This window comes from Erinaceus europaeus, chromosome 16 (genome assembly GCF_950295315.1).
Source record: "Erinaceus europaeus chromosome 16, mEriEur2.1, whole genome shotgun sequence".
Classification (NCBI taxonomy): domain Eukaryota; kingdom Metazoa; phylum Chordata; class Mammalia; order Eulipotyphla; family Erinaceidae; genus Erinaceus; species Erinaceus europaeus.
The window spans coordinates 23,256,427-23,277,894 of record NC_080177.1 but is presented as its reverse complement, the minus strand read 5'-3'; the positions used below and the strand labels follow the sequence as shown (position 1 = coordinate 23,277,894).

Sequence of the window (21,468 nt, the reverse complement as noted above, 5' to 3'; positions counted from 1 at the left end):
GATCGGTACAGAGTCATTTTTTATTTCAAGACGTTGTGCTCTGTCCTTTCGTTCTCAGACACACGGCTAATATGATCACCGGTAGGGACAGCGACATGAGCTATCTTTCATCTGCCCGACTCAAAAATGGCGGTATGAAAATCCCGGGCTATAGGTCGGTTGCAACCCGGAAGTGTCCTTCTAAAGGAGGCGACTGTGAGACAATCCGGAAGTGCATGTAATGAGGAGGTGCCACTTGGCGGCCATGGCAGCTGTAGTACTGGCGGCTTCGGGTCTAGGCCCGGCTGAGTGGAGTAGTAGGGACAATACCGGTTGTAGGGCAGAGACAGCTTTGTATCAGCTTTGCTGCTGAACCTTAACGACCTTAACGTGGGGATTTACAGAACTCCTTTTCCCTATTCTACATTCGGAGAAGAGTTTTTCGGGACTGGTGGGCTGGTCCCAGCCCTGGAGGGGGAATCACCGGCGGGGCTGCCCGGGGGAGCCAGGGGTGCGGGCAGAACAAACATTCGCTTGAGTTGTCTTCCGTTTCCTTTCTGTCACCTGGGGCGGTTTTTTCTTTTTTTTCGTTTTGATAGGGGGGACCGGACCCGTTGTGTCGCCCTCCTTCCAACGTCCACTGGCAGATTTTTCTCCATTGACTTTGCCCACCTCTCACTGTTCGAACTCACGAAAATCTAGTGACTGGCATCTGAAAATCTAGGGACAGAAGCCTAAGGTTGCTTGCTGAAAGTTCTCTTTGGTGCTAATATCAGCAGAAAGGGGCCGTCTCCAGCTGCGTTCAGGAGCAAGGTGCCTCGCGAACAGATCGGCCGGTGGGGCTACGAAGGACCTGGGAAACCCACTCGTTACCTGGGCTTCGTCACAGGCGCTTAAGCACCTAAATCACCTTTGGAAGCCACTGACAATTTTTAGTCTGGTAGTGGTGGGTGGATAAAGGAGCGCAGAATGGATGACTTCTTCTCCATCAGTTTGTTGTCTCTGGCTATGTTGGTGGGCTGCTACGTGGCTGGAATCATTCCTTTGGCTGTTAATTTTTCAGAGGTAAGATATTCTCAACTTTCTACAAACTTTTGGGAAGGTTGCTGGGAAGTAGTGACATTGTAGAGGGAAGCTGCTGCTACAGTTCTTGGCAGAGTTAACACTCTTATGCATAACTTTTAAAAAAATTATATTTATTTTCCCTTTTGTTGCCTTTGTTGTTTTTTATTGTTGTTGTTATTGATGTCGTCGTTGTTAGATAGGACAGAGGGAAATGGAGAGAGGAGGGGAAGACAGAGAGGGGGGAGAGAAAAACAGACACCTGCAGACCTGCTTCACCACCTGTGAAGCGACGCCCCTGCAGGTGCGGAGCCGGGCGCTCGAACCGGGATCCTTCCGCGGGTCCTTGGGCTTTGCACCACCTGCGCTTAACCCACTGCGCTACAGCCCGACTCCCAGCATAACTTTTAATAATAGAAGCAAACTTCACATTCAGCTCTCGGGTTCTTAATTTGAGGTGGGTGGGGCCACTGAAGATCCTGTGTTATGCATGCAGAAAGTTGACATTTTTTTCCACGGAAGTTCCACTATACTATTTTGATTTCCACAAGTTTAACAGAATCAAGGGGTCAGAACCCTAAAAGGAGAATGTTATTTGACAACATAAATTGAAATCAATATATTGTAATGTCTCTGTGTGTGTTTTCCCAGATCACTGCTCAGCTCTGGCTTGTGGGGATTGAACCTGGGTGGGGCCTTGGAGCCTGAGGCATGAAAATCATTTTTCATAACCATTGTGTTATCTTCCTGGCCCTGTTATATTCGGTGTGTTTTTTTTTGGAAAGGTAGTTTTTTGTTTGTTTTTTTTGGTACTTAGATTTTATTTATTAATGAGAAAGATATGAGGAGAGAGAAAGAACCAGACATCACTCTGGTACATGTGCTGCCAGAGATTGAACTCAGGACCTCATGCTTGAAAGTTCAATGCTTTACTTACCGCACCACCTCCCAGATCACTAGGTAGTTCTTAATTCACCTTTCTTTCCAGCAGTAAGAGCATTGGTATAGATATTCAACACAGTTCCTAGTTGCTCTCTGTTATGGTAAATCTATTAAGCTTGAATAGTAACCTAGCCTGAAGAATGTTTAATTACTGGCTTTTTTTTTTTCCCTGTTTCCTCAATAATGTGCAGACTAGTAGTAGTGGATTGCTACAGTCCTTTAATATGAAACCTTCCCTTATTTTGCCTTCATGCCTTCCCAGTGCTACTCTTTTCTTTTTTTAAAACCAAAGCACTGTTCAAACTCTGGCTGATGGTGGTGCTGGGGATTGAACCCGGGACTTTGGAGCCTCAGGCAGGAGAGTCTCTTTGCATAATAAACATTATGCTATCTGCCCTCCGCCCTGCTACTCTTTCTTTAAAGAGATTAATTTAGTAATGTGCTAATTTTGAAAGGAATTAGCCTGAGTCAGGTAGTATAACTTGAAATCAAAGGTTTGCATCTGATTTGTTCATCATGTGTTTTTTTTTGCCCAGCAATACACTTCTTTTTGCTACACCATGGCCACACCTCTGGAAGTCCCCTACACTCAGTTCTTTCTGAAGTAGATTTTACAGACTTGTGTTTTTAAAGACTTTCATATTGTTCGGTATATTAAAATTTTATTTTCTTCTGCACTGAACTTCATGCCTACTGGGGACTTCATTTCCAAATTCTAACATTTTAAACTTTGTATTTTCTGTAACTTATTTTTGGAAACTAGTAACTTTGCTTTTGCTCAGATTATTTTCTAATAAAGTTACTGTTTTTAGGGACTTTTGTCTGATAAAGCTTGAATCAGCAAAATCTTAATACAGTGTGATTGATTGTTATCTTCCTTAAAAGTTTTTTTTTTTCTAAAATATTAAGTGGGGTGGGAGAGAAAGTATAGTGGTTATGCAAAAAGGCTCCAAAATCGCAAGTTAAATCCCCGGTACCTTTATAAATGATAGCCAAACAGTGCTCTCATAAAAAAAAAAAAAAAAAGATTTATGTCAGTTTGATTTTCAATCTAGGGGACCAGAGAGGTGACTCAGCAGTCGAACAAATGCTTGAGCTTATGAGTTCAGTCCGCAGGATTAACAAATAATAAATGAACACAAAAAGTCAGTTTGACACACAGTCCAAACACTTTCCTTTTTTTAAAATAAAACTTCATAAAGAAGATACGAAAATATCTGCTAAGCTAGTACTATCTTTAATGTCATTTTCCAGAGCACTGCTCAGCTTTGGCTTATTATGATGGCCCTCGAGATGGAACCTGGGACCTCAGAGTCTCAGGCATCAGAGTCTGTTTACATAACCATTATAATGTCTCCCCCATCCATCTCTTTTATTTTTTAAGAAAAAATTTATTTATCGCATTTGATATAAAGGGAAGAGGAAGAGATGCCAGAGCAGCACTCTGGCATATGTGGGGCCAGAGGTTGAACTTAGGACCTTATGCTTCTAAGTTCAAAGCTCTGCTGTTTACTGACTGTGTGAGTCTGGGCAAGTTGCTTGACTTCCTATGGTTCTGTTATAAAGTGAGAATACCTACTTCATAGAATTGTTGTGAGGATTAAATGAGTTAATATATTCAAAGTGCTTATAATAGAACATGTGTGGCATAGAAAGTGCCTGATAGTAGTTACTGCAATAAAAATGCAGGAGGAAAGTATTGGGAGCTGCTCTGTTGTGCAGACCTTGTCCTCCCAGACACCTCACTAATCTAAAGGTCCAGGAAGCTCTTTGCTTAAACTAAGTAGACGATCATTTGCTCTCTGCTGGCCTTGGCTCTCCCGCAGCTCCCGTGTATGTTATCTTCTTCATGCAACTCCAGCAGGCTAGTATATATCAGTACTCAATTTATTGCCTCTCAGTTCCAAATCACTCTTCATTGACTACTTTGCAAAACTAGATCTGGGCCCTTTAAATGTTTCTTCTTTGCCAGCTGGCACCATGCTTGATGAATAGAGGGCACTAGAGAGAAGTTGTAAGAGTCTCCTTGTAGTTCTGGCCGTGCTTGCTCAGCAGGCTTCTCTGCAACCAGCATCTATGCAGGCACCTGTTCTGTGTCCCGCTTCTGCAGTGCATTGGCCTCCCCTGTGCAGACAGCTGTGCTGCTGGTGTCTTCTCCAGCTTGGCCTCCTAGTGTCCACCTTCTCCTCTGCAAGGAGCTTTTCAAGTCCCAAACACCTGCCAGTCTTCCCAGCTTCTCTAGCTCTCAGTGGAGAATTCCTTTCCAATGGTATCCACTCCTTCCCTCTCCCTTTCCTGTATAGTGCTTCTCTGCTGTATGATTCTGAACAGCTTGCGAAGACACCTGCAAGAGTGCAGATTTCTAGCAGAACTTTGGTCATGATCTGTATTTGATCTCTGTCCCCATTTCTGGCACAGCGCTTCTCAAACTCTGAAATTTCCTGTGCAAAGAGACCTGAAGTAAGATAAATGCTCCAAGTGGCAGATATATGATGTCAAATGTTGAGTGACTGGAATAATAGTGCAAAAGTGAATAAATATTATTTTGGGGGGGGTTTAAACAAATGGGGAGTTTACTATATTGTGGTTATTTAGGTACAGCAAAACAGGCAATGGGGAAAAGCTAGGCTAGTCATTGTGGCCGGGCCATGAGAACATACGTTCAGGTCCAGGGAGAAGCAGCATGGTTGGGGTTGGAGAGAGCGGGCAGTGAGAAGATGCAGGAAAAGAATGTGAATAAATATGCTGTTTTTTTTAAATAGTTATTTTCCCTTTTGTTGCTGTTGTTGTTTTTTATTGTTGTAGTTATTATTGTTGTTATTGATGTTGTCGTTGTTAGATGGGACAGAGAGAAATGGAGAGAGGAGGGGAAGACAGAGAGGGGGAGAGAAAGACAGACACCTGCAGACCTGCTTCACTGCCTGTGAAGCGACTCCCCTGCAGGTGGGGAGCCAGGGGCTCGACCGGGATCCTCACACCGGTCCTTGCACTTCACGCCACATGTGCTTAACTTGCTATGCAACCGCCCGACTCCCGTGAATGAATATGCTTAAGATTCTCAGTTTGTGCACTGGGGAGATGTAATAATGGTTGTGCAGAAGCTTTTCATGCCTGAGACTCTACAATGTCAGGTTCAGTCCCCAGCATCATCACAAGCCAGAGCTGAGCAATGTTCTGATCTCTCTGTATTTCTCTCATTAAAATAAATGAAATATTACCCAAAAAGATTGTTTGTATTGCTAGATTTTTATAATAAATACAAATCACACTGTATTCTCACACTGTGTATTATCATTGTTAATTTTAAAACTGCTAATTTGATAGATTAAAATATATCCTTTATTAATTTTTTACCAATGAAATGATTTTTTTTTGTCATGACAATATGCACAGTACTGCAATTGTGTTATTATTTGTTTGGTTTCCTTAAAGATCCCTATTCATTAGGGGATTGGGCTGTAGCGCAGTGGGTTAAGAGCACTGTAGCGCAAAGTGGAAGGACCAGCATAAGGATCCGGGTTCGAGCCTCCAGCTCTCCACCTGCAGTTGGGAGTTCAGTGAAGCAGGTCTGCAAGTGTTTGTCTTTCCCCCTCTCTGTCCTATCCAACAATAACAATATCAGTGGCAACAATAAAAATAATGACAACAAGGGCAACAAAATGGGAAAAAATAGCCTCTAGGAGCAGTGGATTCGTAGCGCAGGCACCGAGCCCCAGCAATAACCCTGGAGACAAAAAAAAAAATCACTATACATTAAAAGTATGTATCAACAACACTTAAATATAAAATACCTTCTCAGCATTGTTTTTCTGAACTGTTTAACATTTAAACAGGCATATATATCTGTTATTAGTTTTTCATGCCAAACAGTACATGTGGACTTAGGAGGCTGACAAATAGGCTCTTATGATCTCATAAATAACGGCATGTGGTATGTGCCAGGATTATCATTAAGTAACGTCACAAGTTGTTACAGTTGTCCAGTCAGTTCTGCCAACTATACTTTCCAGCACACTTGTTAAAGATGCCATGCAATAAAAAGTCAAAATGGGGAGTCGGGTGGTAGCGCAACGGATTAAGCGCACATGGTGCAAAGCTCAAGGACCAGTGTAAGGATCCTGCATCGAGCCCCCGGCTCCCCACCTGCAGGGAGTCGCTTCACAGGCGGTGAAGCAGGTCTGCAGGTGTCTGTCTGTCTTTCCCCCTCTCTGTCTTCCCTTCCCCTCCCCTCTCCATTTCTCTCTGCCCTGACAGTGATGTCAATGACGGCAACAATGATAACTATAACCACAATAAAAAACAAGGGAAAATAAATATATATATATATATATACAGATATATATATACACACACATATATATAAAGTCAAAATGGTCAGATTTTCAGAAGACTACCACTTAAATATTTTTAAGCTTTATTAAGGTAATTTCATTTAAAATTAATTAATGTGGGAGTTGGGCGGTAGCACAGCGGTTAAGCTCACGTGGCACAAAGTGCAAGGACTGAAGTAAGGATCCCGGTTCGAGCCCCCGGCTCCCCACCTGCAGAGGAGTCGCTTCACAAGTGGTGAAGCAGGTCTGCAGGTGTCTATATTTCTTTTCCCCTCTCTGTCTTCCCCTCCTCTCTCCATTTCTCTCTGTCCTATCCAACAACGACATCAACAAAAACAGCAAGGGCAACAAAAGGGAAAATAAATATAATTTAAAAAAAAAATAAATAAATAAATAAAAATTAATTAATGTATACCAGAACACCTCTCAGCTCAGGCTAATGGTAGTACTGGGGATTGAACCTGGGATCTTGAAGCCTCAGGCATGAAAGTCATTTGCATAACCATTATGCTATCTCCTCTGCCAGAGCAGGTGGGGGCAGGGCCTGACATTTTCCTGCTTTCCTTTTTCCTGGGCAATTGCACCTTGCACCCATCACTCATACCTGGCCTGATTGATTTTTCTTTGTTCATTCAATTGACCTTACCTATTTTTTTTGTTTCTTTTTGTTTTTGACCTTACCTATTAATGATATATTTATTGACAGTGTTTTCCCTGGCTCTTTTCCAGCATGGGATTCATTTATTTACTTATTGTCACATCTAGCAATATTAAGGATTACATTTATTTAATTCCTTAGAAGTCATACAGAAAGACACATTTGTCTTGTTTTCTAAGGCTGGAGGAAGTAGCATTAATAAAACATGACTGGTTACCTCCTAGAACATGTTGAGCAGCATTATGCCAAGTGAACGAGGAAAGGGAAAGCCTACAGGCCATTGGCAAATTGGCAGAAATTATAGTGTTATTTTCTTGAATCTTTTAAGTATCTTAAGTTTTCCTTGTACAAACAGGGGAGAGAACTTAAAAGCTACACACACACACACACACACACACACACACACACACACACTTACAGACAATACAGACAAGTGCTTAAAGAGTTGCTTTGGGCATCAGTAGATAGCAAAATGGTTATGCAAAGAGACTTTCATGCCTGAGGCTCCAAAGTTCCAGGTTCAATCCCCACACACACCCCCTCCTCACCATCAATCATAAGCCAGAGCTGATCAGTGGTCTGGCTTAAAAAAAAAAAAAGTAGCTCTGTGCTAAGTGTACTAATACACATAGTGCTGCTACAGGAAAGCCTGAGTAGCAGAATAGCCACAATAGGAGCCCTCGTAATTGCAGTAGTGTTTCTTTCAGAGAACTGAACTAGCTTGGGGTCCCACAATTGCTACGTTAAGAGGCAGAAAGCTTTACTGCATCGTAGTGAAGACTAAGTGGATATTGGCATTAGGAAGTATGTCCTAGAAGCAGGTTTGTGAGCATATGGAGAAAGTCTTTGTTGGTTGAAGGCAGTTGTTGTATCTCAGAAATTGCTGCTTTCTTTCTTTTCATCAGCACTTTGGTTCTTAAGTCAGTGAGACTGCCAATGGGCTGTGTGGAGTCTTGTTCAGACTTGATTCACACTGGAGAAAACGGTAGTGTGCTGGGTGTTGGTCATTCTGTATCCCTTCCTCACTGCCTAGGACTTTGATGAGAGCAGTCTTAAAATAAGAGATGCATGTTAACACACACACATATATATATATATTTTTTCAGTTCTATTAAATTACACAAAAGTATAGTTGCTGAACTAGTCATTGGATGTGGAATGTCCTGGGGGAAGCAGTATAATATAACTTTAGTTTACTTTGCCCAAGATTAGTGCCCCAGTGCTTGCGGGTCCAACATTTAATCCACTGAGTCACCTCCCCAGACCACATCTTCCAGAACCTTTAAAACTTAGGTTTGATAGTTTAAGTATATTACCCATCAAGAGTAAAGTTTGGGGACTAGCAAAATAGCACACCTGGATACTGCTTTGCTGTTCACTTGACTCAGCTTTAAGCCCGACACCCCCACACACACACACACACACTGGGGAAGCTTTGGTGCTGTGATCTGTCTGTCTGTCTATTTCTCTGAAAAAGTCAACCCAAAGTGATGAAGCCCTAAGAACAACAACAAAGAATATATTTTTGTATATGATGTGAGCTACCAATCAAGTAATTTTTTTTTTTTTTACCTTCTAGAGTTATCACTGAGACTTGGTGCCAGAACTATGAATCCACTGCTCCTGGTGGCCATTTTTCCCATTTTATTGGAAAGAACAGGGAGAAATTGAGAGGGGAGGGGAAATAGCAAGGGAGAAAGATAGACACCTGCAGATGCTTGTGAAGCGTCCCCCTGCAGGTGGGAGCCGGGATTCAAACCCAGATCCTTACACAGGTCCTTGTGCTTTGTACTATATGTGCTTAACTGTGTGCACCACTGCCAAGCCCCCAGCCAACCAAGTAATTCTTGAGGCAGTTAACTCTTTTATGTACATACATATATTTCCTACCGTCACACCTTATTTTCTGTTAAATTGCAAAATTTTATTTCCATTTCTAAACATAGAGCATAGTCAAAATGCTAACAGGAGAGTTTTCTAGTGTTTTTTTTTTTTTTTAGTACTTTGAATTGTGGACATACCATATCAGGTCCCTAAACTGAAATATATTCTTAGTTTCATTTCACTGCTTTACCCTAAAAAGCAAAGGTCACTTTGGAGTCAGGCAGTAGCACATCTGAGAAAGTGCACATGCTACAATGATTAAAGACCTGAGCTTCACAAGCAAAATATCAGAACTGCTTGCACCAAAGTAAAAGACTCTGGGGTCGGGGGAGAGTACAAGTCCTGGAAAAGGATGACAGAGGACCGAGTGGCAGTTGTATTGTTATATGGAAAACTGAGAAATGTTCTGCATGTACAAACTATTGCATTTACTGACAACTGTAAAAGCATCCCCCAATTAAAAAAAAAAAAAGCAGAACTGCAGGTGTCTCTCTCTGTCTCTATTAGAAGTGGGGGGGAGGCAGAGAGGCCACCAGCAGTGGTGGAACTGTGTAGGCACTGAGCCCCAGAAATAACCCTGATGAGAAAAGTAAAGTGACTCTTAGGAATTGTTTAGGATGATGAAAAGATTTACTAGTTACCACGGTCACCTGCTATTCAAAATACGGTTGTTTTTCATGTGTTCTCCAATCTATGACAGTTAGTTTCCTGAATGAAGTGATTAGCAGTGCTTTTGTGAACTTAGTGACTTGGAAGAGAACAAAGGTTTTTTAGAACATCTTTGAATTAAAACTTAAAAGTAGTCACAACGGTTGTTTGGTGTAACTTTCCCAAAGAGCTTCAACCACTTTCTCTTCTGTTGTCATAAGACATGTAGAAATATTCTTATTTTACAGAAAATAGTTCAGGTACCGAGTTGTTCACTTTGACATGGAGTCATTCTTCCAAGTCAGTGCCCCAGCCACTGAGTTCTTTCAGAATCCTGTTTTTAAGTAGCTGATGGCCATCCTGAGTGTAGAAGGGCTGACCTAGCTTGTGTGTTAGGGGTGGGCGGATTCCCTTCTTGCTGTTGGGCAAGTTTTAGTTGGTGCTGGCAATGCAGCAGTAGTCCCTCTGTGTTCAGTAGAGACACTGAGATATGTACCCCTTCCCTTCCTCCCAAACATGGGGGTGGTGGTACTTAAAGTATCTCAGCTGAGAACTCATTTCCCCGTAGAGACAGTACATACGCGTGTGTATGTGTACACACTCAGTCTCACTGTCACTGTATTAGAAGGTGAATACAGGCACTACTATATTTCCTATCCTCATAAAGGTCACTAAGAAAGACAGAGTACCCGATATACCAGTAAGCCATCAAAACTGTTTCACTTGCAACATATACAACTACCCCCCCCTTGGTAGTTTTGTTGTTTTTTTTTAAATATTTATTCCCTTTTGTTGCCCTGTTGGTTTATTGTTGTAGTTATTATTATTGTTGTTATTGATGTCATCATTGTTGGATAGGACAGAGAGAAATGGAGAGGGGAGGGGAAGACAGAGATAGGGAGAGAAAGACAGACATCTGCAGACTTGCTTCACCGCCTGTGAAGCGACTCCCGTGCTGGTGGGGAGCCGGGGGCTCGAACCAGGATCCTTATGCCGGTCCTTGTGCTTTGCACCATGTGTGTTTAACCCACTGCACTACCACCCGACTCCGGTAGTTTTTTAACCCACTTTTCATACTGCTAAGATTCCAGAAGCCATATAGAATACATTTATATGTTTAAGAGACTTTGAAACATAATCTCTTATATTATGTATATTAGATGTCAGTCTTTCACTGGGTAAAACAAAAAAAAATTGAGTTAAAAATATAGACATTTATGACATTGATTGTCATGGTGGTTTCTCAGGGGGTTCATACTTAAAATTGTATATAAGTAGCAACAGCATTTTGTATGTCAATCTGATATAAAATAAAAATAATTGTGAATATTTGTACCAGATCCAGAGGACATTTATAAATTCCAAGTTTAACCCCCCTCCATTTATAGTGTTTGCATGGCCTTGAGAGCTTTTAAGCTGTTAACTTTTTACTAACGCGCTCTTTCTTTTTTTTTAATTATTATTATTTTTTTATTTAAGGAAGGAGACATTAACAAAACCATAGAATAAGAGGGGTATAGTTCCACAATTCCTATAACCCGATCTCCATATCCCATCCCCTCCCCTGATAGCCTTCCCATTCTCTATCTCTCTGGGAGCATGGATCCAGGGTCGTTGTGGGTTGCAGAAGATGGAAGGTCTGGCTTCTGTAATTGCTTCCCCGCTGAACATGGACGTTGACTGGTTGGTCCATACTCCCAGTCTACCTCTCTCTTTCCCTAGTAGGGTGGGGCTATGGGGAAATGGAGCTCCAGTACACATTGATGGGGTCGTCTGTCCAGGGAAGTCTGGTCAGCATCTTGCTGGCATCCAGAACCTGGTGGCTGAAAAGAGAGTTAACATACAAAGCCAAACAAACTGTTGAACAATCATGGACCTAAAGACTGAAATAGTGCAGATGAGGTGTTGGCGGGTATTCCCTGCATGCTCTTGTGTACTTTTGCTTTCAGGTATATATTTTTCCCCTAGTTTATGGGCACGTGTGAACCTATGCTCTATCTCAGGGGACCTGGACTATATCTAGGTTTGGGGACTTTATTGGGGAGTGGGCCACCTGGAATGGAATTAGAGAATACTGTGAAAGGAAAGGTCTCACCCGAGTGATGAAGCTGAAGGGTTGTCATTCCACACCTGAAGTCTCTGGATACAGTCTGAAGTGAAGCATGTTGTGGTGGCACTCGTTGCGTTGATTAGGTTGTGATCCGCGGATGTAATATTATTTTATTTGAATTGAGAGCAACATGTAGGAAAGTGGGCCCCACCCTAAGGTTCCAGGACTAGGGGAAATATAGGCTCTGTAGTGGAAATGTGAGGTTCCTGTTGTCTTAGGGTTCAAGAAAACAATGGATAGTTACTGTTATCATCACATTATTTGGTGATTGGGTTAACTTTGGAAAGTCCCTTTGTTAGGGTTTGGAATATAATACCCAACATCTTGTATATAGCTTCTGTTCTCCCTGGTCTAGGCTTCTGAGGGAGTCCACATATCAGAGACTCAGCCTATGTATTAAAGACTCAGTCTGTGTTTTAAGAAGTTGTAGACATATGATCAATTTTTCTCTCTCATATTAATTAAATAGTGGTTTCTATGTTTACACTTTAATAGGAATGTACATAAACACCATTCCCATCACCAAATGACTGTGTACCATCCCCCCCTCCCCCCCCGTGGCACCAGGAAGCCCAATGGCCACCCTCCCCTTCACCACAGGGTTTTTATATTTGTGCCTTGCTCTTAACCTGTTCTTTCTTATGACCTGCTTGCACTCAACCCAAAATTTGTGAATCATTACCCAGCCTCTCTCTGTGCTTGTGTTATGATAGAAAAGAAAACCTTCACTGAGAATTGGGGCCCAGAAAGAAATGTGTGAGCCAATCTGGGTCTGATACATCAAGAAAAAGTTCTGTTTTCCAGGGTCAGGCTGTGGCACATCTGGTTAATTGCAAGGATCTAGGTTCAAGCCTCTGGTCCCCACATGCAGGGGGAAAGCTTCACGGGTGGTGAAGTAGAGCTGCAGATGTCACTCTCCATCTCCATCTCTCCTTCCCTTCTCAATTTCTCACTGTCTCTATCCAGTAATGAATAATTTTTTTAAATTTTCTTTTCCAGGTGGGGATATTTAGCATAATGGTTATATAAACAAATTCTTATACCCGAGGCTTCAAAGTCCCAGTTTCAGTCCCCTGCACCACCATAAGCCAGATCTGAGCAGTGCTCTGGTTTAAAAAAAAAAAAAGAAGAAAAAGAGAATTAAAAATTCAATTGAAATGAAATAAAATCTATTTATCTGTTTTTAAAAAATCTGTTTTCCTGTATCCCAGGTGTTGTGGCTCTTGTTCATCAATTTCTTGCTTACAAGTCTTACTCAGTAGTTACTATAGAACATGTTAGCATTGAACTAAACACATTTTCCTTTTCCCCACCTCCTCTTCATTTATTTTAATTTTTAAATTAATTTACTGATTAATTTTTTTGGCCACTAAGGTGATCACTAGGGCTCAGTGCCTGCACTATTTGTGGCCCAACCTTTCTTCCTTCCTTCTTTCCTTCCTTCCTTCCTTTCTTCCTTGTAGAGACAGAGAGACCTGCAGCATTACACCACTGTTTATGAAGCTTCCCCCTACAGGCGGGGACCAGGGACTCAAACTCAGTTCTTTGGACATGGTCGGAAAAACAGATGTGCTCTGCTGTTTACCAACCCCATCTCTAAACACACTTTCACTGTATGAGTAATAATTTATGTTACAAATATGTTTATGCTACAAAATAAAATTTTGTTAGTTTGCATGTGTTCTATTTATGTGTATAAGTACTTTTTATAAAAAATATGAAATTACGGGAGTTGGGCGGTAGCACAGAGGGTTAAGCGCAAGGACTGGTGTAAGGATCCCAGTTCGAGTCCCCAGCTCCCCACCTGCAGGGGAGTCACTTCATAGGCAGTGAAGCAGGTCTGCAGGTGTCTACCTTTCTCTCCCCTTCTCTGTCTTCCCCTCCTCTCTTCATTTCTCTCTGTCCTATCTAACAAAAACGACATCAATAACAACAACAGTAATAGCTACAACAACAAGGGCAACAAAAGGGAAAATAAATAAATATATAAAAAATATTTACTTTATTAAAAAATATGGAATTACCAATACATGTTATTTGCTACCACCTCTCCCCTCATAGCAGTGCATCATACCTATTTAATAACTGACTTATGTATTTATTGTGAGGTATCATAGTTCATTTCACCATTCTCCTTTCTTGAACCTGTAGGCTATTTTAAATATGTACTCTCAAAAGTATAGTGGTTGTCTTTGCACAGTTCTTTTATTTATTTATTAATTGTTTTTTAAATATTTATTTATTCCCTTTTGTTGCCCTTGTTGTTTTATTGTTGTTGTTATTGAAGTCGTCATTGTTGGATAGGACATAGAGAAATGGAGAGAGATGGGGAAGACAGAGGGGGAGAGAAAGATAGACACCTGCAGACCTGCTTCACCGCCTGTGAAGCGACTCCCCTGCAGGTGGGGAGCCGGGGGCTTAAACCGGGATCCTTATGCCAGTCCTTGTGCTTTGTGCCACCTGCGCTTAACCTGCTGCACTACCACCCGACTCCCAGTTCTTTCTTTTTTTAGGATGGAGTTCTAGAAGGGAAATTGCTGGATCAAAGAATTCACATATTTGAGGCTTAAAATATAAATTGTGATCCAGATGTGTTACAGCAACTTATATTTCTTTCAGTGTTAGACAGGTATGCTTGATTTTTCCCTATTATGTATAAGAGGTAGATTTTCCCAACCTGTTGCCAATCTGGTAAGTTAAAAATGGCACCTGCTTCTTTTAATTGGCATTGGTTCTTGAAAACTTCATTTTCAGGTCCATTGGCCTCTGTAGATTTTGATCTCACAAATGAGCTCACAGCCTTGATTACACTGTCAAAAATATTTTCTCATTCATTCATTAACCTTATGAGCTGTTTCTTATGTCTTCTTCCCAGGAGCGACTAAAACTGGTGACTGTTTTGGGTGCCGGCCTCCTCTGTGGAACTGCTCTGGCAGTCATCGTGCCAGAAGGAGTACACGCACTTTATGAAGATATTCTTGAGGGTGAGAAAGAAGGCCCTTCTCTGCGATATGTTATTGACCTGGGGTGTGTGTGGGGGCGGGGGTGTAACGGGTATAAGCATAAGTTTAGTGTGTTGCTTTTCTTTTCTTTTTCTGAACACAGTTCCTGTTTGCCAAGAGTGCTATCCTGGGAAAAGTTCTTTAAAATGTATCTTTTGACATCCTTGACACTGAATATATCCTAATTAATCTGTGAGTGGAATCGCCTAGTTCATGATGACATTTAAGATTTATTTGTGTGGTCCGGGAGGTGGCGCAGTGATAAAGCTTTGGACTCTCAAGCATGAGAGAGTTCGATCCCCAGCAGTATATGTGCCAGAGTGATGTCTGGTTCTTTCTCTCTCCTCCTATCTTTCTCATAAATAAATAAAAATCTTTTTTAAAAAAAGATTTATTTGTAATAATGCCTGAATTTAAGCCTTTCTAGGTAGTACAGTTTTTTTTTAAACACCTACATAAAAGCTTCCCAAACTTCTCACGACCACTCGTGATTGTGTTTCATGTAGACATGTATATATGTATATAGAATCACATAGTGATATTCAAGGACTCTTGTAAAATGCTTGATGGAGGCCCTTGCAGTAAAAGATAATTTAAAAATAAATAAATAAATAAATAAATGAGAGCTCTCCTGGCCCTAATAAAGTGTATATTTGGTCATTCAGATATATAGATATCATATTTGGTCTTCATCCACAGTGCCTGACTCATAGTTCCTCAGTTTGAAATTCTCTAAATTGAGAATGATAAAAGTGTTCTTTGTTATGTGAATGAGGTCGCTTTTGGTGAAGTAGCTGACGGTCCATTGTTTATGGAGTTTTCATTAAATAAGCCGGACTAATGAACTCGTTGACACTGGCAGTTGAACTCAACCTCCCACCTTTATTCCATCCCCAGAGGTGGTGGTGATTTCAGGTTCCAACCCTCTAGTGACAAGCCCAGCAGGAGCAGTTGTGGAGAGCTTTTTACTGGTGACCATGTGAAGACACGGGAAGAAGGCATGGAAACTGCCTTCTCTCCATACCATACATCTCTCCCTTGTAGCTGGTTCTGGGTAATAGTCTTAGTAATAAATTGGTGCTATATAAGAATGAGTGGGTGGGTGCATGCATGGATGGATGGATAGATTTAGTATGTATCCTTTGTAATAATTTGGGTTTCCTAAGGTCTAGGAGATGTTCTAACACATTACTCAAACCTAAGTTGGCTGTCCTAGGAACCTCAGAATTACAGCTAGTTAAGAACACATGTAACATCTGGGGTTGCTGATGAAATTTGAAGTGAGGAGGTGGGCTGAGAGGACATAGCACACTATACCTGTGAATCTGACATTACATCTGACTGAATAGTGTCTGAATTGCTTGTTGGTATGAGAAAGCCTCCCCACAACCGTGTTGGGCCCAAAACACCAACACCAGCAGCAGATTATGAAAATTGGGTTGTAGACTCCAAAGTTCTTAATTGTCATCCAAGTGGTTTCAGTTAAACTAGTTCCTTTGCCTTTCTGAAAGATATAAAAAGTCTACAAAAATATTCATGGATTCTGATTGAAATAGAGTTGAATCTGTTGGGTTTAGCAGACTTGTTCTGTGAAAGGTTAGAGTGTGAATCCTGTGATCTTGTTGGTACGATTCAGCACTGTCCATGCAGCCAAGTTCACTGATGCTTTCCTCTATCATTTCCTCTGTCATTTGTGATATTGAGCCTATTCATGGAATTTACTATTTCAAGTATTCTATTTTTCAGCTCTAAAAATTTCACTGGTAGGGGGTGGAACTGGCTGAGTGTACACATCACGGTGCACAAGGACCTGGATTCAAGCCCCTGTCTGGAGACTAAGTTAGCATGATCACTGAGTTAACCTCAGACACTTCTACATCAAGTGAGGCATCCATATTTAATTTGAAAAAGGACAGTGAGGACTTTTGGTACTGGTCAAGAAGTAAACCCTCAGACAGAAAGAGTGAAAGAGAGACACCTACAGCACTTTCACTGCTAGTGAAGCTACCTCTCTGTAGGTGGGGGCTTAGGGATTGAACTTGGGTCCTTATACATGGTAATGTGTGCACTCAACTAGGTGCTGGACCATCTTCCCCCCCCCCCAGGGTATTGAACTCTAAACCAAACATTTGCTGAAGATAAAGATGCAGCTAATGGTCTATTTTTTTTTCATTTTTATTTATTTATTATTGGATAGAGACAGGGAGAAATCAAGAAAGGAGATAGAGAGGGCGATAGAGAGCAAGACAGAGACACCTGCAGCCCTGCTTCACCACTCATGAAGCTTCCCCCTTCAGCAGTAAGAAAGCACATAGGGTTTGCAGCAGTGCTGTTTGTAACTTGGTTACATGGAAAAAGCCCGTTAGTTAACTAGAGTATGGGAAGGCAGATACAACTTCTTCTGTCAGGGCACACGTAGTGCAGGAGAATCTGATATGAAGATTATCCAAGTTCTGTGGTGGTACTACTTCTCCAAACTTAAAGAATTCATGGACACCTTTTTCTTCATCTTGTGCAAGAACAACCACCAGATCACTGTCCTGCATGTCTGCCACCATGCCTCCATGCTGAGCATCTGGTGGTTTGTGATGAACAGGGTCCCCTGTGCCACTCTTATCTTGGTGCCACACTGAACAGCTTCATCCATCATGTCCTCGTCTGTTGTCTATCCCTTCCATGCAACCATACCTGTGATTGAAGAAGTCCATCACTCAGGGCCAGCTGATTCAGTTCGCACTGACAATTATCCGGACCGGCTGAGGAATCATCTGGCCGTGCTCCGTCTTGGTTGGCTATACTTCCAGATTGGCTACATGATTTCTCTGGTTACTCTCTTCACAAACGTCTACATTCAGACTTATAAGAAGGGGGCCTCCCGGAGGAAAGAGCACCTGAAAGAACACCAGAACGGGTCTGTGGCTGCTGTGCATGGACACACCAACAGCTTTTCCATCCTGGAAAATAATGTGAAGCTGAGGAAACAGCGGAAGGACTGAAGTGGAAGAGCCGAAAACCTCCGAATCATGTTGTCGTCTGCTTGTAAGCACAATAGGATTTGCTTACAACAGCTGCTGTAACTAGTTCGGCCTACAAATAGTGAGATTTACAAATAGTAGGACCTCTTTATCATCAGTTGAAAACCCCTAGAGGGGGTCGGGCGGTGGCGCAGTGGGTTAAGCACACGTGGTGCAAAGCGCAGGGACCAGAGTAAGGATCCTGGTTCGAGCCCCCTGCTCCCCACCTGCAGGGGAGTCGCTTCACGGGTGGTGAAGCAGGTCTGCAGGTGTCTATCTTTCTCTCCCCTCTCTCTCTGTCTTCCCCTCCTCTCTCCATTTCTCTCTGTCCTATCCAACAACAAAGCAACGTCAACAATGGCAATAATAACCGCAACGAGGCTGCAACAACTAGGGCAACAAAAAGGGGGAAAAATGGCCTCCAGGAGCGGTGGATTCATGGTGCAGGCACCGAGCCCAGCAATAACCCTGGAGGGAAAGAAAAAAAAAAAAGAAAACCTATAGAAAATGTATACAGATTATCCAAGTAGGCATAAGATTTTTAACATTTCTGGGCTCTCATTGACCCTTGCGCTAGACTATGGAGGGAGTGGCGTAGTATGTGACACTGCTGCTGCCTATTAGTTATAGCATAATAGGCGCTGAGTTGTGATCCCCAATTTAAAAACACTGTAACCAAAACTTTTTTTTTTACTGTAGATCATGCATGTGATTGTAAATTTGTACAATGTTGTTATAGTAGAGAACACACATGCCTTAAAGTTAAAAAGCAGGGCCCAAAGCTTTTTAGCTTAAATTAGAGTATATTTTGATTTTTTTTTTAATTCATTTTAATAGCTATGTTTAGAACCAAAGTTAAAGACCATGATTTATGGAGGAAAAAAGTAAATCGTCTATGGGAACTATTCCATTTATAAACAAGATTATGGGGACCCCCTCCCCCCAACCTTTTTTTTCCCCTTCCTTCCTCCCTCAGTCCCTTCCTCCCTTCTTCCCTTCCTCCCTTCCTCCCTTCCTTCCTCCCTTCCTTTCTTCCTTCCTTCCTTTCTTCCTTCCTTCCTTCCTTCCTTCCTTCCTTCCTTCCTTCCATTTCTTTACATACTCTGGCTCCCCAGGATACTCTTTTCGTAGTCTTCTGATCAGATGGAGTTCCTCTAATAGTTTTAACTGTCTGCACTGTCATCCTATAGTCCTGTGTGACTTAGCAGTGGAGTGGGGGCTTGGGGCAAAGTGCGTGGGAAAAGAGAACTGAATAACTGATTCTTACCTCCTACCACTCCCATCCCACTGCCATCCCCATTCCTCTTTAGATCTCTGGGGCACATTTTCCAGTTACAATGGACAGGCCAGAAAGCCCCACCCCCCACCCCCAGGTTCTAGCTGCCTGTATTAATGCTATTTTAATTCTGCAACTAAGATGCCCTCAAGAAAAAAGATGTGGCTACATCAACACTGCTTTGTAGCCTCTCTGCAGGGCCCCTGGCCTGAAGAATAAGAGTTCTTTTTGAAGTTTTTGTCACAATGTCTCCTCTTGCTGCTGTTTCCCTTTCTCAGGGTAGTTTTTTTGTTGTTTGTTTGTTTTATTTTAACCAGAGTTTCTTTCATAATTGAGTCCATAGAGGCTTTACTTCTTGACCAGTACCAAACGTCCTCACTGTTCTTTTTAAAATTAAATATGATGCCTCACTCGATGTAGAAGTATTTGAGGTAGCTCAGTGATCATCCTAACTTAAACTCCATTGTCTCCAAATTTCCTCTATTTCTCCTCATACAGATGCAATTAGTCATATCACTTTTATTTTCTGCTACTGTCTCCCCCACCCTTTCCCCTTTCTCTTTATTGTAGATCATACTAACTTTTCTCTGAACTTCAAGCAAGGAGCTTGTTTATATGTTACTACAGAAAAAGGTTTAGGGTTTAGTTCTCTGTGGACCTTATAATTGTGGTAATTAACATTTTTTCAGATGTTAATAAGTGACACTTTAATAAGCATTATTAAATCCTAGCTAATGGAAGGAACCTCTCACACATTTCCATAATTACAGCTCCAAAATCACTGGAATTAGGTAATTATCAGCATTCATGTAAGAAGTATGTCTTTCTATAGAAACAGGAGTTTTAAGAAAAAATAGTTTATTGAGTACTGCAGTGCTTGTTTATTGTGGAAATAAAATTTGAAATCGCCGTAATTCTTCAGAACATTAGAATTGATGTGCTTAGGGTGGCAGCTGGGACCAAAGACCTAAATGTAAATGTGATGTATTCATACTTGTCAGGATCATCATCAGAACTGTTAACCCACCAATTTCCCCAAGAATGAATGCTACTTACTAGTTTCTTTAAAGATATGCAGTTACCATCATATGGTTAGAAAATGTCAGTTTGCTCTACATTTAAGTCACAGGAAAAGCACTTGCTATTTAACTAACTCTTGTTCTACCATTAGTGGAACTTTTTTTTTAAATTTTTTTTATTTAAGAAAGGATTAACAAAACCATAGGGTAGGAGGGGTACAACTCCACACAATTCCCACCACCCAATCTCCATATCCCACCCCCTCCCCCCCGATAGCTTTCCCATTCTCTATCCCTCTGGGAGCATGGACCCAGGGTCATTGTGGGTTGCAGAAGGTAGAAGGCCTGGCTTCTGTAATTGCTTCCCCGCTGAACACGGGCGTTGACTGGTCGGTCCATACTCCCAGTCTGCCTCTCTTTCCCTAGTAGGGTGGGTCTCTGGGGAAGCAGAGCTCCAGGACACATTGGTGGGGTCTTCAGTCTAGGGAAGCCTGGCCGGCATCCTGATGACATCTGGAACCTGGTGATTGAAAAGAGAGTTAACATACAAAGCCAAACAAATTGTTGAGCAGTCATGGACCCAAAGCTTGGAATAGTGGAGAGGAAGTGTTAGGGAGGTACTCACTGCAAACTCTAGTGTACTTCTGCTTTCAGGTATATATTTTGCAGTAGTTTATGGATACGTGTGAACATAAGCTCTCTCTCACAGAAACAGTGGAACTTTTTAAGATTCTTGTTATACTTTATTTCAAGATTCTGAATCGTGAGTAGTGTGTACTAGAATGTCGCATCTCCTCTACCTTTACTTTTATCTGCTAAAATCTCTGATGTTTGCCCCTTTTCCCCCATTCTTCCCAGCACTTTTAAGTGCTCAGTACTCACCTGACTAATTAGACCAATTTTTTAGTAAAAAGATTTAAATTTTTTTTTTTACATATTTATTTATTTTCGTCTTCTTGCCCTTGTTGTTTTTATTGTTGTCGTAGTTTCTGATATCTTCATTGTTGGATAGGACAGAGAGAAATGGAGAGAGGAAGGGAGACGGGAAGAAAAAGATAGACACCTGCAGACCTGCTTCTCCGCTTGTGAAGTGACTCCCCTGCAGTTGGGAAGCTGGGGTCTTGAACTGGGATCCTTATGCCAGTCCTTGTGCTTCGCGCCATGTGTACTTAACCCACTGCGCTACCACCTGACCCCCTTAGTAAAAGATGTTTAACAAATGAATCTCTCAAATTAATTCTTATTAATATGTAGCTGTGTGACTGGACATTTTGTGAACACTTACCCCATACCAGGTGTTAAAGCTGTTAAGTCCTTCGCTTATAATGCCTAATCCTCACAATGATCCTCTGGGAATAAATACTGTTCTGTGTATGAGTATATAGAGTCACAAAGTAGTTAAATAACTTGTTCAAAAAACTCAGCCAGTATCCAGAACAGGATTTTAATTTTATTTATTTATTTATTTATTTATTTATTTTTGCCTCCAGGGTTATTGTTGGGGCTCGGCGCCAGCACTATGAATCCACTGCTCTTGGTGGTC

General features: G+C 41.6%; 1 protein-coding gene and 1 pseudogene across 2 annotated transcripts in view; both read left to right on the top strand.

The window, feature by feature from the left end:
* The first annotated feature begins 33 nt into the window (after window positions 1–33).
* The window catches only part of SLC39A9 (solute carrier family 39 member 9), a 54,335-nt gene continuing 32,900 nt past the window's right edge, over window positions 34–21,468 (top strand). Inside the window, exons 1-2 of one of the 2 annotated variants that reach the window (XM_007535319.3) lie at window positions 34–1,044; window positions 14,490–14,598. In XM_007535319.3, coding sequence (XP_007535381.1) covers window positions 949–1,044; window positions 14,490–14,598 — 205 coding nt within the window. In that variant the 5' untranslated portion in view covers window positions 34–948. The remainder of the gene's footprint in view (window positions 1,045–14,489; window positions 14,599–21,468) is intronic. The other variant, XM_060174766.1, reaches the window with a different exon arrangement.
* On the top strand, window positions 15,885–17,642 carry LOC103124597 (elongation of very long chain fatty acids protein 5-like; annotated as a pseudogene).